At 44.9% G+C, this 15001-nt stretch overlaps 1 protein-coding gene across 1 annotated transcript in view; it reads right to left on the reverse strand.

Moving 5' to 3' along the window:
* Positions 1-4643: 4643 nt before the first annotated feature.
* The window catches only part of LOC132406728 (adhesion G-protein coupled receptor G1-like), a 38293-nt gene continuing 27935 nt past the window's right edge, over positions 4644-15001 (reverse strand). Inside the window, exons 13-17 of the mRNA XM_059992640.1 lie at positions 14462-14589; positions 13154-13422; positions 11951-12050; positions 8710-8987; positions 4644-8414 (exon numbers count right to left, since the gene is read on the reverse strand). Of these exons, the coding sequence (XP_059848623.1) occupies positions 8335-8414; positions 8710-8987; positions 11951-12050; positions 13154-13422; positions 14462-14589 (855 nt within the window). The 3' untranslated portion in view covers positions 4644-8334. The remainder of the gene's footprint in view (positions 8415-8709; positions 8988-11950; positions 12051-13153; positions 13423-14461; positions 14590-15001) is intronic.

Raw genomic sequence — 15001 nt, forward strand, 5'->3', positions numbered from 1 at the left:
CCTGATGGCATGAACATTGATTTCTCTAACTTCCGTTGATGCCCCTCCTTCCCCTCTTACCCCATCCCTAATTTTTAATTTTTAATTTTTTTCTCTCTTTCCCTCTCACAATAACTCCTTGCCTGTTCTACATCTTCCTCTGGTGCTCCCCACCCCCTTTCTTCCAAGGCCTTCCATCCTATAATACTCCCCCTTCTCCAGTCTTGTATCCCTTTTGCCAATCAACTTTCTAGCTCTTAGCTTCATCACTCCCCCTCCTCTCTTCTCAGGTCATTTCAGGTCTTGCCCCTCCCCCTCCCACTCTCAAATCTTCACTCTTACTATCCCTTTTTTCCATCAGTCCTGACAAATGGTCTTCACCCAAAACGTCAGCTGTATTTCTTCCTACAGATGCTGTCTGGCCTGCTGCGTTCCACCAGCATTTTGTGTACGCTGCTTGAATTTCCAGCATCTGCGGATTTTTGGCTGTTTGCATTCTATTGGTGGAGGGGTCAGAATGAGAATCAGGTTTCATATCACGGGCATATGTTGTGAAATTTGTTGTTGTGCAGTAGCAGTACATTGCAACACATAACAATAAAAACTGTATGTGACGTTAAGTATATTTAAAAAGTTAGGTGAAATACCAGTGGGAAACTATAAATAAAATGAAGTAGTGAGGTTAGTTCATGGGTTCAGTGTCCAATCAGGATCTGAATGGCAGAGGGGAAGAAACTCTTCCTGAATCACTGAACCAGGGGAAGTAAGTTTAAGGTTCTGAGAAAAGGAACAAAGTGTTTTTCACAGTCAGTGTTATTGACATGGAGGGATGATGCAAAGTAGATTGCTCTTTCAAAATGCCACAGAAATATTGTCAAATACCTCAAATATTTGCTGACCACCCTGCCAGTTGAGCATTTGGTTACTCAGTGAGGCTGCATAAAATACTCAGGACTGCAAAACATAGAAATCTGCAGCACTTTACAGGCCCTTTGGTGACAATGTTGTACCGACCATGCAACCTGCTCTAGAAACTGCCTAGAATTTCCCTACCGCATAACCCTCTATTTTTCTAAGGCCCATGTACCTATCTAAGAATCTCATAAAAGACCCTGTTGCATCAGTGTCTACCAGCTTCACTGGCAGAGCATTCCATGCACCCACCACTCTTTTGTGAAAAACTTCAATCTGATATCCCCCTTGTACCTGCTTCCAAGCATCTTAAAACAATGCCCCCTGATGCTAGCAATTTCAGACCTGGGAGAAAGCCTCTGGCTTTTCCACACAATGCTCTCATCATCTTACACACCTTCCTCTATTAGGTCACCTCTCATTCTCTGTTGCTGTCAGTACCTCCAGCTGAACTCTGTCTTTTTGTGTGTTTCCCCCTAGCTGTCAGTCTGTGGTTTTGTATTGCCATGTGCTCCTGTCCCCATTCATTCCTACTCTACTCCGGCCCCTGTTTCACTGAGTACTCCGTCTCTCACCTGTTTCCCATTATTCCCTGTGTTGCTGCCACCCGTGTCTCATTGTGCTCCACCTATCATCTGCCTCTCTGTTTATTGCTTCGTGTATTTCACTCCTGTGTTTTCACCTGTTTGTTGCCAGATTGTGCCAATGAGTTTTCCTGAGCCTGTCCAGCATTTGTATCTCTACTCTGTCTGTCTGAACATCGACTCTGCCTGTTTCCCGATTCTGGTCACAGGATTTCTCTGGAGCAATCTCCATCTTGGTCGATTCTGGTGCGGAGGAGTTTTTTATCGATTCCAGCTTGGCTGCCCAGTGGGGGTTATCTGCTCTCCAGACACTATTGATGGCCAATGCCTTGAACAGTCAGAGAGTGGCTAACATCACCCATGTCATTGTCCCGATGAGTCTCAGTTTATCTAGCAACTATCATTAACAGTTAAGCCTTTATGTTATTGACTCTCCTCAAACTGTCATTGTCCTGGGGTACCCCTAGTTAGTTGAACACAACCCCCATATTGACTGACTCAGTCGCAAGATTGTAGGCTGGAGCCCATTCTGTCAATCCCACTGACTCCAGCATGCTCAGAGCCCCTTGTCTCCAAGCCCAGATCCCCCCCCCCGAGGAATTTCCTGACCTTAGTGCCATCCCTCCTGAATACATGGACTTCAAGGCTGTGTTTAGCAAGTCCCAGGCCACTTCCCTACTGCCTCATTATGCATGTGATTGTGCGAAGGGGATGAGTAGAAGATGGCTTTCAACATACCTCAAGCCTTTATGAGTATCTGGTCATGCCATTTGGTCTCACCAATACCCCTGCTGTCTTCCAAGCCCTGGTAAACGATGTTCTCTGGGACATGTTGAACCAATTTGTTTTTGTGTATCTTGACGACGTTTTGACTTTTTTCTAAGTCCCTTGCTGAACACACAGGTCACATCTGCAGAGTTCTCCAGCGCCCTCTGAAGAACCAGCTCTTTGTGAAGGCTGAGAAATGTGAGTTTCATCGCAATACCATCTCCCTCCTGTGGTTTGTAACTTCAGGCGGTTCCATTCAGATGGATCGACAGAAGGTTAAGTCGGTGGTTGAAAGGCCCCAACCCTCTACTTGTTGGGAGTTGCAACACTTCTTGGGCTTCACTAATCTCTATCGCCGCTTCATCAGAGAATACAGTACACTGGCTGCACCACTCACTGCTCTTACCTCATTGGCTGTCAGATTCTCCTGGGCCCCGACTGCTGAAAAAGCATTCTCTGTCCTGAAGGAAAGTTTCATCTCTTCCCCCATCCTGATTCAACCAGCAGTTCATTGTGGAGGTGGATGCATCTGATGTTGGTGTAGGATCTGTTCCCTCTCAGCGCTCGGCCAAGGATGAGAAGGTACACCCCTGCGCCACCTTCTCTCACCGCCTCACTCCCACGGAGCAGAATTATGATGTTGGAAACCAGGAGCAGCTGGCTGTGAAGCTAGTTCTGCAGGAGTGGAGGCATTGGCTGGAGGGAGCAAAGGTGCCATTCTTGGTGCAGACTGATCACAAGAATCTGGAATATATCTGTACGGCCATGCGTCTCAACTCCTGTCAGCTTCGTTGGTCCCTGTTTTTCTCAAGATTCAATTTTACTCTGCCCTTCCGCCCAGGTTCCAAGAATGGAAAATCTGATGCCCTCTCCTGAAGATTTCCCTCATCTGAGACCCCTGAGGTAATTGATTCTGCAGTAACACCTAATGGAAACCTCCAGAATTGACCCAAGTAGTGTCTGTGGAGAGGACGGAGGGACAATTGACAAACTAGAGATGCTGTCACTTTACTGCAAGTTATTTTGACACCTAAACACCTCAGCCTTCAGCAGCAACCCATCCCTCTTCAAATAAACAAATAGAAATTCAAAAAACTCTTTGTGTATAAACTTCTCCCGGGCTTCCAGCCAGGTGCTGGTACAGGAAGCCCAAGAAGAGTTTATTTGTCATGTACACTGGGAAAGCAGAAGATCCTTTTTCTCTGTGTATTTACTCATTGTCGAAGTGAACCCTGGCAATGGGATTCACATTCATCCTGCACCATTGCCAGCAATCACCAACACCCAACAGTGGTTGGTTGTCCGTTGTGTCCAATAACAACAGAAAACCTGTGGAGGAGAATTCTTAAAGTGGAAAAGCTGATGCACTGGGGCAGTTCCGCTTTCTTGACCTCTGGAGTCCATGTCCAGTGGTCATCACAAACTGGGGGCTTCCTTGGTTGCATTAGATGACCATGACTTATCTGTGCTCTGTTACCTGCTTCACTCTCCATGACGCCTTGCAGCATTTCCTTCCTAGCCATTGGATCTCATCCATCCAGTCCACCAGAGGTGACTTCACATACTTGGATAGGCATGTCCCTATCTCTCCGGGGTACAATGCCCACCGGCTACCCTCTCCTGGTTTAGACCACCCATAGAAACAGTGTACCGGGGTGTGGCCACTGTCGCATGCGGACAACTATTTGATGAGAGCTGAGTGTCTGCTGGCGTCCAAAGGTGAGTGCGCTGCTCCAGAATAGTCATGACAAGCCCTCTCACCAGAGGTGCTATCCCAGAACACCACACACACCCACAAACACCCTAAACACCACTCTTAAATGGAACAGGAGCATCTGTTTGATGGGTAATCTGAGGTCAGCATCTTCAATGCAATTCCATCTCTGACGAGATCTACAGAAACTCACCGTGTAACTCACTTCAGAATCCTGGCCCTTCCTCATTCCGGCCCTTCACCATAAGATTGCTGTTGCCACCTGTGGCTCAGCAGGTAGTGTACTACTTCACAGTTCCACCTACCCAGGCTCAGCCCTGTCCTGCAGTGCTGTCTGTGTGGAATCCATACGATCTTACAGTGTCTGCAGGAGTTTCTGCAGGATACTCCCATTTGTTCCCACATCCCAAAGAAGAGTACGTCAGTAGGTTAACTCGTCTCTGGAAATTGCCCTACGGGAGCCGAGTGGCAAAGGAATCTGGGTGGAGTTGGTAGGTATGTATGGGAGGCACGACACACTGAAATAACTGGGGAAATAGGATTTATGGGCTTTCTCAAAGAGCTGGCAAATACAGAATGGGCCAAGTGGCCTCCTTCCATGATGTGAGAAAATGTGAGATGTATTTTATGTTCCTTCTTTGTAACCAAAATATCTGCAGAATTTGTAATACACTTTATTGCAATTGCAGAAAGAAATTACCATACACAAAATGAAATAAATTGCTATGTTTACACATTCTCTCCATTGCAACACAGAAGGATCAAACTCATTCCCTTTACAAACCACCTGAACAGACTCAGTTCCGCTCTGAGTAACATTCTGGCATTTATGATTTAAGTGTCTGTTTTATGTGTTAATAAGTCAAAAGAATCTTCCTCCAATTTAATAAAAGTGGGTCACAGCCAATGAAGTCTGTTTTGAAGGATAGTCACTAATAATGCAGGCAAATAGCACAACAAGACTTCAGAAACAACAAAGTGTTAATAGCCAAATAAACCTGTTCAGGAGCTGTTGCTTCAGTGATGAATATTGGTCAGAACCCAGGGATATCTGGCCTTCTCCTTTGTGGAATCGATCAGTGTGATCCTTCATGTTGTACTGAAGGGGCAGCATGGGCCCTGGTTTCCCTTTTCATCCACACCGGCCTCTCCTCTCCTCTCCTCTCCCCTCCCACCCCCTGCGGTGCTGCACTCAGCTCACAGTCTGGGACACTGAGGAGAGTGCCCTGTGTAACTGCCTCTCACACATCTCATCCATGTAATTATCCAGGGGGATGTGACCGGTGTTGATTCATTCATTGTAATAGGACATGTTGTGTTGCTGGTACTCTGAACATGGAGAATGATATATCATGACTGTATTCACTACGTATGAACTGTATGTATAAAGTATAAGGTTTGGGGTTTAAAGTACAAAGTTACCAGATACTTGAAACCAGCAGGAGTGAGGGAGCCCCTGGGGGTGAAAGGGAGTGTGGAGTTATAAGAGCCTCGGTGTGATGGATGGGATTGAGGGAGACCCAGGGTGACTGGGGCAGGAGTGATTGTTGCTGGGTAGGTAGGGGGGAGTGAAGTTGCAAGAGCCTCGGTGAATGGGGTGGGAGCAAGGGATCCCCAGGGTGACAGGTACATGAATGTGGGAGTCCCAGGGTGAGAGTTACAGGAGGGATGGAGTTGCAGGGCTTCTCTGGGGAGTCTCAGAGGTAACATCTGGGTTGGAATACTTGCAGCACTGAGAAAGAAACAGGTCTGACATCAGGTCCGTTAACCTACTGCCACTAGACACCTACTGATCTTTTCCCTTCCCTCCCCTCACTGCCACTCACTGGGACAGAGTGTCGATTCTGTCAGCTGATGTTCCCTTAATTCACTCTTCAAGTTTGCGGAATAGTTACAATTACTGAACATAATAATAAGTACAATATAAGTTAGAATTGACACCTGTATGGATATAAAATTTCTTGTAAATGTTCTATATCCTGCAGAAATACATTCAGCTGTCACCAATTGTATTAAACCACTTTTTTTAAAAAAAGGAATGTTTTTTTTCTAAAATTGCTCAAGTAAGTCAGAAGGTATATCACTCTGAAATAAGGAAACTGCTATGCCTTAGTTAGTGTTATATAATTTTCATTTTCCAGTACATTGGTTGTACTTTCTAATTCCACTCCGCTCAAGGTGGGAAGCTCATAGAGAAGATTGTAGATGTCAAAACAAAGGGTTTTGGCCAAAGACTTTGACTTTATTTCCCTCCATACTTGCTAAGTTCCTCTGGCATTTTTCATGTGTTGCACAAAAGTGTTGGCCTGCTTATGATTGTCAAGGAAACCAACCTATAAGGAGAATGCTGATAAAGATGGCAAAATTTCAACCAGATATTCTGACAACTGAAGGATACCTTTGCAAATTACAGTAGTGGGTGATTTTCGTAATTAACATGTACAAGTTGAACATTGAAATCATTAACACTCACAAAATGCAGGAGGAAAAGGATCTAAGGAAAAGAGTACAGTTGACGATTCAGGCTGATATCCTTCATCAGGACTGGAGGAAAAGCATTGAGGAGTAGATTTAAAAGGTGGGGAGAGGAGAGGGTGATAGGTGAAACCCGAATTGGGAGGGGAGAAGTAAACAGTTGGGAAGTTGATTGGTGAAAGAGATACAGGGCTGGAGTGATGATGGCACTAACTTTGCATCTTTGGAAGCAGCTCTATTTCCATCTTTCATCTGTTTTTTCTCATTTTCAGGGTTCTTTTGAAGACCCTGACCTGGAGTTACACTCTGACTTTGGTGCTCTGCGGGAATGGGACCTGCTCTCACGGCCTCATTTTGATATCCCAAGGACGCAGCCTGGAAGACCAGTGCACCTTCAGGGTGTTGTATTTTTGTAGCTCTGGAAACATGCTGATTCTAGGCCGGTGCCCCTGACTGAGGCGCCGTGGGAGAACACGGATCTTCGGGGTCAGCGGGTTAGCTGCCGTGGGTTGTGTGTCCAGAAATCTGCACCTTTCTAGGGCTGGTTCTCTGGGCGCAGAGCTCAGAAAAAGTGACACCACAGACTTTAATATCGTAAATCAGTGAGTTGTTTCTTATGTCCCACCTCTCACTGTGAAATCGGGACACCTCTTTTTTCCCTCATTGGGGAGAGGGAGAGAGCCTGTGGTATATTGAATTACCTGGTGAATGAGTAGTTTTTGGGGGTACTGCTAGTCTGTGTCTTTATTGATGCTTGCTGTATGCTTGAGTGCTCGGTGGAGGGTGCTGATGCTATTTGCTGATGGGGATGAGTGGGGGAGGTTGCTGCCTTGTTGCTGCTTGTGTGTGGGAGGGGGAGCTGGGGGAGGGGGCTGTGGGGTTCTAAAGCTTAATGTCATTCATTGTTTGGGACACTCCTCTGATTATGTGGATGTTTGTGAAGGAAAAGCATTTCAGGATTTATATTGTATACATTTCTGTGACATTAAATGTACCTGTTGAGAAGGAGGAATGTAATAGGAGAGAACAGAAGGTCATGGAAGAAAGAAATGGGGGCAGGAGCACCAGAGGGAGGCAATGGGTAGGCAAGGAGGTAAGGTGAGAGAGGGAAAAGGAGATGGGGAATGTTGAAGGGGGGGGGAATATTATCAGAAGTTAGAGAAATCGATGTTCAGGCCATCAGGTGGTGAGCTTCCCATTCGGAATACAAGGTGTTGTCACTCCAACCTGAGTGTGGCCCCATTGCGACAGTAGAGGAGGCTAGGGATAGACCTATCAGAATGGGAATGGGAAGTGGAATTAAAATGGGTGGCCACTGGGAGATCGCACTTCTTCCGGCAGATGGAGTGTAGGTGCATGGCAAAGCGGTCTCCCATTCTAAGCTGGATCTCACTGATATACAAGAGGCCATACAAGGAGCACCGGACGCAGGAAACGACCCCAACAGACTCACAGGTGAAGAGTCGCCTCACCTGGAATGACTGTTTGGGACCCTGCAGGAGGAGCTGTAGGGGCAGGTGCAGCACTTGTTCCACTTGCAAGGACAAGTGTTGGGGGAGATCAGTGAGGAGAGACGAATGGACAAGGGAGTCTTGTAGGGAGTGATCTCTGCAGAAAGCAGAAAGTGGGAGTGGGAGGGTGGGAAAAGTATGCTCAGTGGTGTTATTGACCTTGATTGTCCCATTGTGGCTCAACAGTTGAATACCTGAATAACCCTTTAGGTCAACAAATTACTATTAGGCTGGTCTTCAAGTGCAAAATGCAAGTCACCCATGCAAAGAAAAATTAGAGATAGTGGTTCTGATTTTTAAGGCAAGTTGAAATAATAAATGCTGCTCTTAATTAAAGTTTATAATCAGTGGGGTCTTTTCCAGCAAATGCAGTTTCATTTCCAGTTCTTCTTTACTTATCTGATGTATAATTAGTATTTTGCTCTTTGGATGGTCGTTTTATAGCATAGTACCACAAGAATATAAAAAACCCTGCAAAGATTCAAGAAGAAAATAGCATTGAGATATTAAACATTTTTCAGAATTTGTCTACATCTACTAGTTAATATGCTAGTTATTTTAGTTCTGATAAAATACGACATATCAAATATACACTCTGGTGACCATTAACTTAACAAAAGCCTTTCAGTTAATTCCTCTCATTTTTAAAATAAGCAATTGAAACATGAATAAGCAAATAAAATAGTAGAAATATATGAAGATCTGTTACTATTTATGGTCATTAATTTATAATTGTTACAATATACCTGGTAAATCTCTCACCGACCTTGCAGGGAGTTTAAGATGCAAAACAGGTACGTTTGAACAACGTACATTGGTCCATGTGAAAAAAACGGCAAAGCCCACGTGATGCCCAGCAAAGAACTGAGGCCGAGGACCGTCCACAGATCCTTCCACACAGATCTGGACACAGAACCGAATCCTTTTCTCATCTGAGCTAGCTTGACACAGACGGTGATTAGCATTGTCAGGTTCCAAAGCCATATCATGCCGAAAAAACCACAGTTTGTAACATAATGGACTATATTATTTCTTATCCAGCACCTGTGTGAAAATATATAAACAGTGAAGTATTCAATATGCAGATTTGGTTTGGAATTAATTTTCTATTGTATCCAGTGCTCTGATCCACTGCCTAACCAGCTCCAACACACTGGACTAATGTTTTAACACCACGAGGACTCTGAACACAGAACACAGAAACAAACCCTTTGTTCCACAATGTCTGTGCCAGCCCTGATGTCCAATTAGATTAATCCCATCTCACTGCATGTGGAATATATCCCTCTACTCCTTGCCTGATCATGTGACTGTCTAAATGTCTCCAAAATCTTATCTACTTCCATCACCTCCCATGGCTGTACATTTCATGCGCCTTCTACTTCGTGTCTGATGTCTTACCAGGTAAATATCCATTAGACTTCCATCCCCACATCTTAAACCTATGCCCGCTAGTGTTAGTCATTTCCACACCAGGAAAATGGTTCTAATTATCTAGCCTATCTATACCTCCATAATTTTATTTACTTCTATCAGGTTGCCTCTCAAACTCTGAGGATCCAGAGAAAATAATCCGAGTTTGTCCAACCCCTTCTGAGAATTAATATTCTATAACCCATGATACATCCTGGAGTACGTCTTTGCACCCCCTGCAAAGACTCGACATCTTTCCCGAAATGGGGCAATCAGAACAGCACACCATTCTCCAAATGTGGCCTAACCAAAGTTTTACACCACTGCACACGACTTCCCAATTTTTATTCCCCGCACTTCTTTCAGACCAAAGGGGTAGCCATGAGCACTCGCATGGGTCTCAGTTATGACTGTCTGTTTGACAGTTACGTAAAACAGTCTGTGTTCCAAGCCTACACTGGTGACCATCCCGCACTTTTCCATGCTACATTGACGACTGCATTGGTGCTGCTTCCTGCACCAGTGCTGAACTTGTCAAATTCATCCAGTTTGCTCCAAATTCCACCGTGCCCTCAAAATCACCTGGTCCATTTCTGACACTTCCCTTCCCCTTCTCAATTTCACTGTCTCTATCTTTGGAGACAGCTTATCCACTGATCTCTATTATAAACTAACGGACTCTCACAGCTACCTGGATTAGACCTCATCACACCCTGCTACATGAAAGGTGCCATCCACATCTCTCAATTCCTCAGTCTCTGGTGCATCTGCTCTCAGAATGAGGCATTTTATTCTGGAATGACGGAGATGTCCTCCTTTTTCAGTGAAAGTGGTTTCCCTTCCTCCACCATCAATGCTGCCCTCATCCGCACCTCTTCCATTTCACCCATGTTTGCTCTTACCCAATCCTTCTGCCATCATACCAGGAATAGGGTTCCTCTTGTCCTCACCTACCAACCCACCAGCCTCCAGGTCCAGCACATAATTCTCCAAAACTTCCACCAGCTCCAACTGGATCCCACCACCAAACACAACTTTCCTTCCCCTCTCCCCCCCCCCCCACTTTCTGCTTCCCACAGGGATCATGCCCTATGCGACTCCCTTGTCCATTTGTCCTTCCCCACTGACATCCCTTCTGGCACTGGCGCTTACCTTTGCAAGCAGAGCAAGTGCTACACCTGCCTCTACACCTCCTTGCTCACTACCATTCAGGGCTCAAACAGACCTTCCAGGTGAGGCCACACTTCACCTGTGAGTCTGTTGGTGTTATTTAGTGTTCGGTGCTCCTGGTGTGGCCTCCAGTACGTTGGTGAGGCCCGACGTAGATTGGGAGACTGCTTTGCTGAGCATCTACACTCCATCCACCAGAACAAGTGGGATTTCCCAGTGGCAACCCATTATAATTCCCCTTCCCATTCCCATTCCGATATGCCTATCCATGGCCTCCTCCACTGTCCTGATAAGGCCACACTTAGCTTGGAGGAACAACACCTTATATTCCATTTAGGTAGCCTCCAACCTGATGGCATGAAGATCGATTTCCCAAACTTCCAGTGATGACTGCCCCCCCACCCACCACTTTACCATTTCCCATTCCTTTTCCCCTCTCTCATGTTATCTCCTTGATCGCCCATCACCTCCGACTGATTCTCCCCTCTCCCTTTCTTCTTTCTTCCATGGACTTCTGTCTCTTTCACCAATCAACTTCCTAGCTCTTTGCTTCATCCCTCCCCCTCTAAGTTTCACCTGTCACCTGGTGTTTCCCTTTACCCTCCTCCCACCTTTCAGATCTACTCCTCAGCCTTTTTTCTCCAGTCGTGCTGAAGAGTTTCGACCCAAAACGTTGACTGTGCTTTTTCCGCATATGCTGTTCTGCTGAGTTCCTCCATCATTTTGTGTGCGTTACTCGGATTTCCAGCATCTGCAGATTTTCTCATGTTTGTTCCCAATTTTTATGTTCAGTACCCTGAGTAATCACTGCAAAGTGATATCTAGTTCAGAAATGCACCTTGAACAGATAAAGCTTTAACTTAATCCTTTCCTTATGTTTCATGTTCAGGTCCATGATTTGTGACAGGGGTGGGGAGGGAAGAAAATTAGTTCATTGAAGTGAGCTCATGGAAAGTTGGTAAGTAACCTCTGCTGATAACATGCCACACACTGTTCCATATCTAAGTCACTGCAACCACTTATCTCCTTTGTCCACGGAAAGGAAATGGCAAACATAGTATGATGTTTCTCCAGCTAATACAGAGTAGCTGAAGAATAAGCTCTAACTCTATCCAAAGGATGTTGATGCTTTACTGGCCTACTGGTCACCCTCCAGTGTCTCCCCATGATAAAAACTGTCAGTGGGATGTTTGATGGTTGGGTGCAACATAGTTAACCTAATCCTGCTCCCTGGCAGATTTGCCTCTCCCATAGGGTGGTAGCATGGGAACTGTGGACTGCTAGTGACAGCTGACTCAGAACCTCAGAGCACCCCTGCCTATATGGCTCTATACACGTCAAGTTCAGCTGAAATTCTCATCACAGACTGAGCAATGGAGATGAATACCAACATTATTGCTGTTGGCATGGTTAGCCAGACCTACATGGAAACAGAGCTGTTATTGTCCTGCATTTTGATTTGAAACTGTCCATAATTGTCCTTGTCCACTGCAATGCACAAAGACACCACCACAGCAGGGATGCCTGTCAATAGAAGAAAATGACATGTGTTCATCCAGTGGTCATCACATATAATTCACTATGCATGTTGTTGAGAACGTTAAGCTGTAATTGCTTTATCGATTGGAGGTTTGGCATAGTGATGAATTATTTTCCAATTATTGTATTCACGCCATGTCCAGGAATAGCAGATGAAAGATTTAGAATAATGATGTTTAAAAACCATACTTTAAATATATTGTTGATTCGACACCAAACTTTGCAATTGGACTATTCTTGAAGATTCCCCAGTGACAGTTATAATTCAGCCCCGGTTACTGTTGTATGATGAATGTGATGCAGACCACAATCTCAACAAAAGTTCTTGCCCAATATTGCATCAATTTCAAATTCCTGGAGACAGGGTCATTAATATAGAAATGGGTGATGATGTGTCTGATTACACAATTACAAAGTCAAGATCATGAAATTCCTATGGTAGAAGACTTATATCCCGGAAGAAGGCTGAGGAACTGAAAATCTTCTTCAGTTTTGCCTCTGTTATAACTGGAACGTGCACCAAATAGACATCACTGTCTTTACAGTAGGGTAAATAGAAAAATGTTAGAATTTGCAGAGAAGATGTCAGGGAAAAACTGCAGGGTGTGAGCGGGGAAAGAGAATAATAAATCAATGAATGTCAAGCAAAGCAGTGTCAGGATCTCAGGAGGGAGAGAAAAAATATTGACATGAGTGGGAAGCAGCTGAAGCACAGAACAGAAGGCAAGGATATAATTAGATGATAGGCAATGATGTCAATCAGTTTTCCTCTCCGAATATTGCACTATTACCAGTAATGATACAATGATAGGAAGTAAAATGCAGAACAAGTTAATGAATGACTAATGTTTGGGGCAACTCAGAAGCAAGTAGCACCTTTCATGAATTTAAGTTAGTTAGGGCTTATAATTTCATAACTGACACCAGCTCCAGAAATGGGAGATATATAGTGCTGAGCTTAGGAGTAGCAATGCCCAATTGACATCCTACAACATTTAGAAAAATATACTCTACTGGACCAACTGATGTCCAATGTGTAAAGCACTGAGTGTTCAAGAGAAAGTGAAATAAATGACCCCAATACTCACCCCAACCCATCAAAGCCAGTTTCTGTATGTAGTGTTTGACATAGATGTTGAACACTTTGATCAGCATCAGGTAGAGATGAAGTCCTTCAATTGCCATCCATGTGAAAGTGCACAGTAATGAATAGTGAAGGAGCACAGCCATCGTCTTACAGAGACCATCAATCATCAGCTTACTAATCCACTCATTGGTCAGGAAATTCATATTCAGTAGAAAGCAAGCAATGCAGAGGTTAATGTGGATCTGGGTGGTGTGATCACCTTTATATTTCCTAAAACAAAGAGACAACTAGATACCAACATTGTGAACTAGTCATACTTCAAGAACCTTTCTGATCCTACAGAGATAATATCACATGGAAACAGGCTTTACACAGCCATTTTAGTCATTTTCAAAGGCTTGGTGACTGTCAGAACAAGAGGGAAGTTACTGTGGGAACGGTGGCAGCATGGGGAACCAGGATTCAGAACTGTGTTTACAGAAGGGAGAGTCTGAATTCCAGGCAGAAAACATCCCTCAGCATTGACTCAGAATGTCCCCTTTCTGCCAGTCTTCCCTTCTCCTTTTCCTCCCCTGCTTCTCCACCGTTCCTCCTCTCCCTCCCTTGCTCCCTCGGCTCCTGTTCCCCAGCCCTTTGAGACTCTGAATTGACAGGCTGAGCTGCATTCTGTAGAGTGCAGTGACCACGAGCCACTGTGGTGCCGAGCTCCTCCACAGCGTTTCACACACTGAAACACTTTATCAGCGAGCCTGGAGCCATCACCGAGGCTTTTGTTGTGCTTGTGTGGGAGCCACACTGGAATCAGCAGCCAGGTGGTAAAGAAATCGATCACCCCTTTGGTTTAACAGTGACTCAGGCAAGGGGGACACAGCTGGGTTACAGGCAGTGGCACACAAGGAGTATGCCATCGGCTGTAACCTTATTCCAGTGCAGATGTCCTCAATTAGCATTCTGCATCCAGTAAGTAATGAGCATTCAGCTTTTAACACTGAGGACACCACTGTCAACACCCTTGTGTTGTCAAGGAATCAGCTTAGCCGTCAACTGGTTTGTAAAGTAGTGTCAGAGCTGGGTAATCTGTAGTTAGTGCCGGGGTCATTGTTGGGTAATTTATACAGAGATAGTTAGTGACAGTGTGAGTGATGGATAATCAGAGTCCATTTCTTTACGCTCCATGGAAAGATAATTAGAAGGTTCACAGCAGAGACTGATCTGTGAAACACACAAGCTCCTGTGTGGGCTGAGGTTACGACAAGGTGCAGTCTGATCAGTGATTCTCCCACAGAACTCACTGGATGGGGTCACTCACCTCACCACACAGTAAAGGAATACTGTGATGACAGAGAAGACGGCAGAGATCGCACAGCCAATCACAGTGATGTAGGTTAATGACATCACATCTTTTTCATCCAACGTGTTGTTGTCCAAGCGTAAGTCCTTTGAGAAATAACGGTGATTGTTGAGCAATGATTAAACCTGTACTCAGTCTGATTTGTCTATTCCTGGAGGTCATTTAAATTTTTGAAAATAAACTTTGTTGAAAATTAACAATGCCTGAAATGCGTCTGATGTAAACTTGAACTGTTCCCAGGAAACAGGCGTCCCAGACAGCAGATCTGAACACATCTGCTGTTCATGCTGAAATGAGGCCACACCTCCCACCCAGTGAGTAGTTTGGTCACACATGGAATCTGTCACTGCCATCTGGTGTAGTGTCTACAGATACACCCCAATCATGTTGCTGCTCGCTGTTGCACCAGTCAGAAATCACTAGTTGAATTCCAGACCCAGACAAGGCTCACACTGGTTGTTAGACTACATTGATTTCAAGGGGGATTGTACATCAATG

This window comes from Hypanus sabinus, chromosome 17, assembly GCF_030144855.1.
Source record: "Hypanus sabinus isolate sHypSab1 chromosome 17, sHypSab1.hap1, whole genome shotgun sequence".
Lineage (NCBI taxonomy): Eukaryota > Metazoa > Chordata > Chondrichthyes > Myliobatiformes > Dasyatidae > Hypanus > Hypanus sabinus.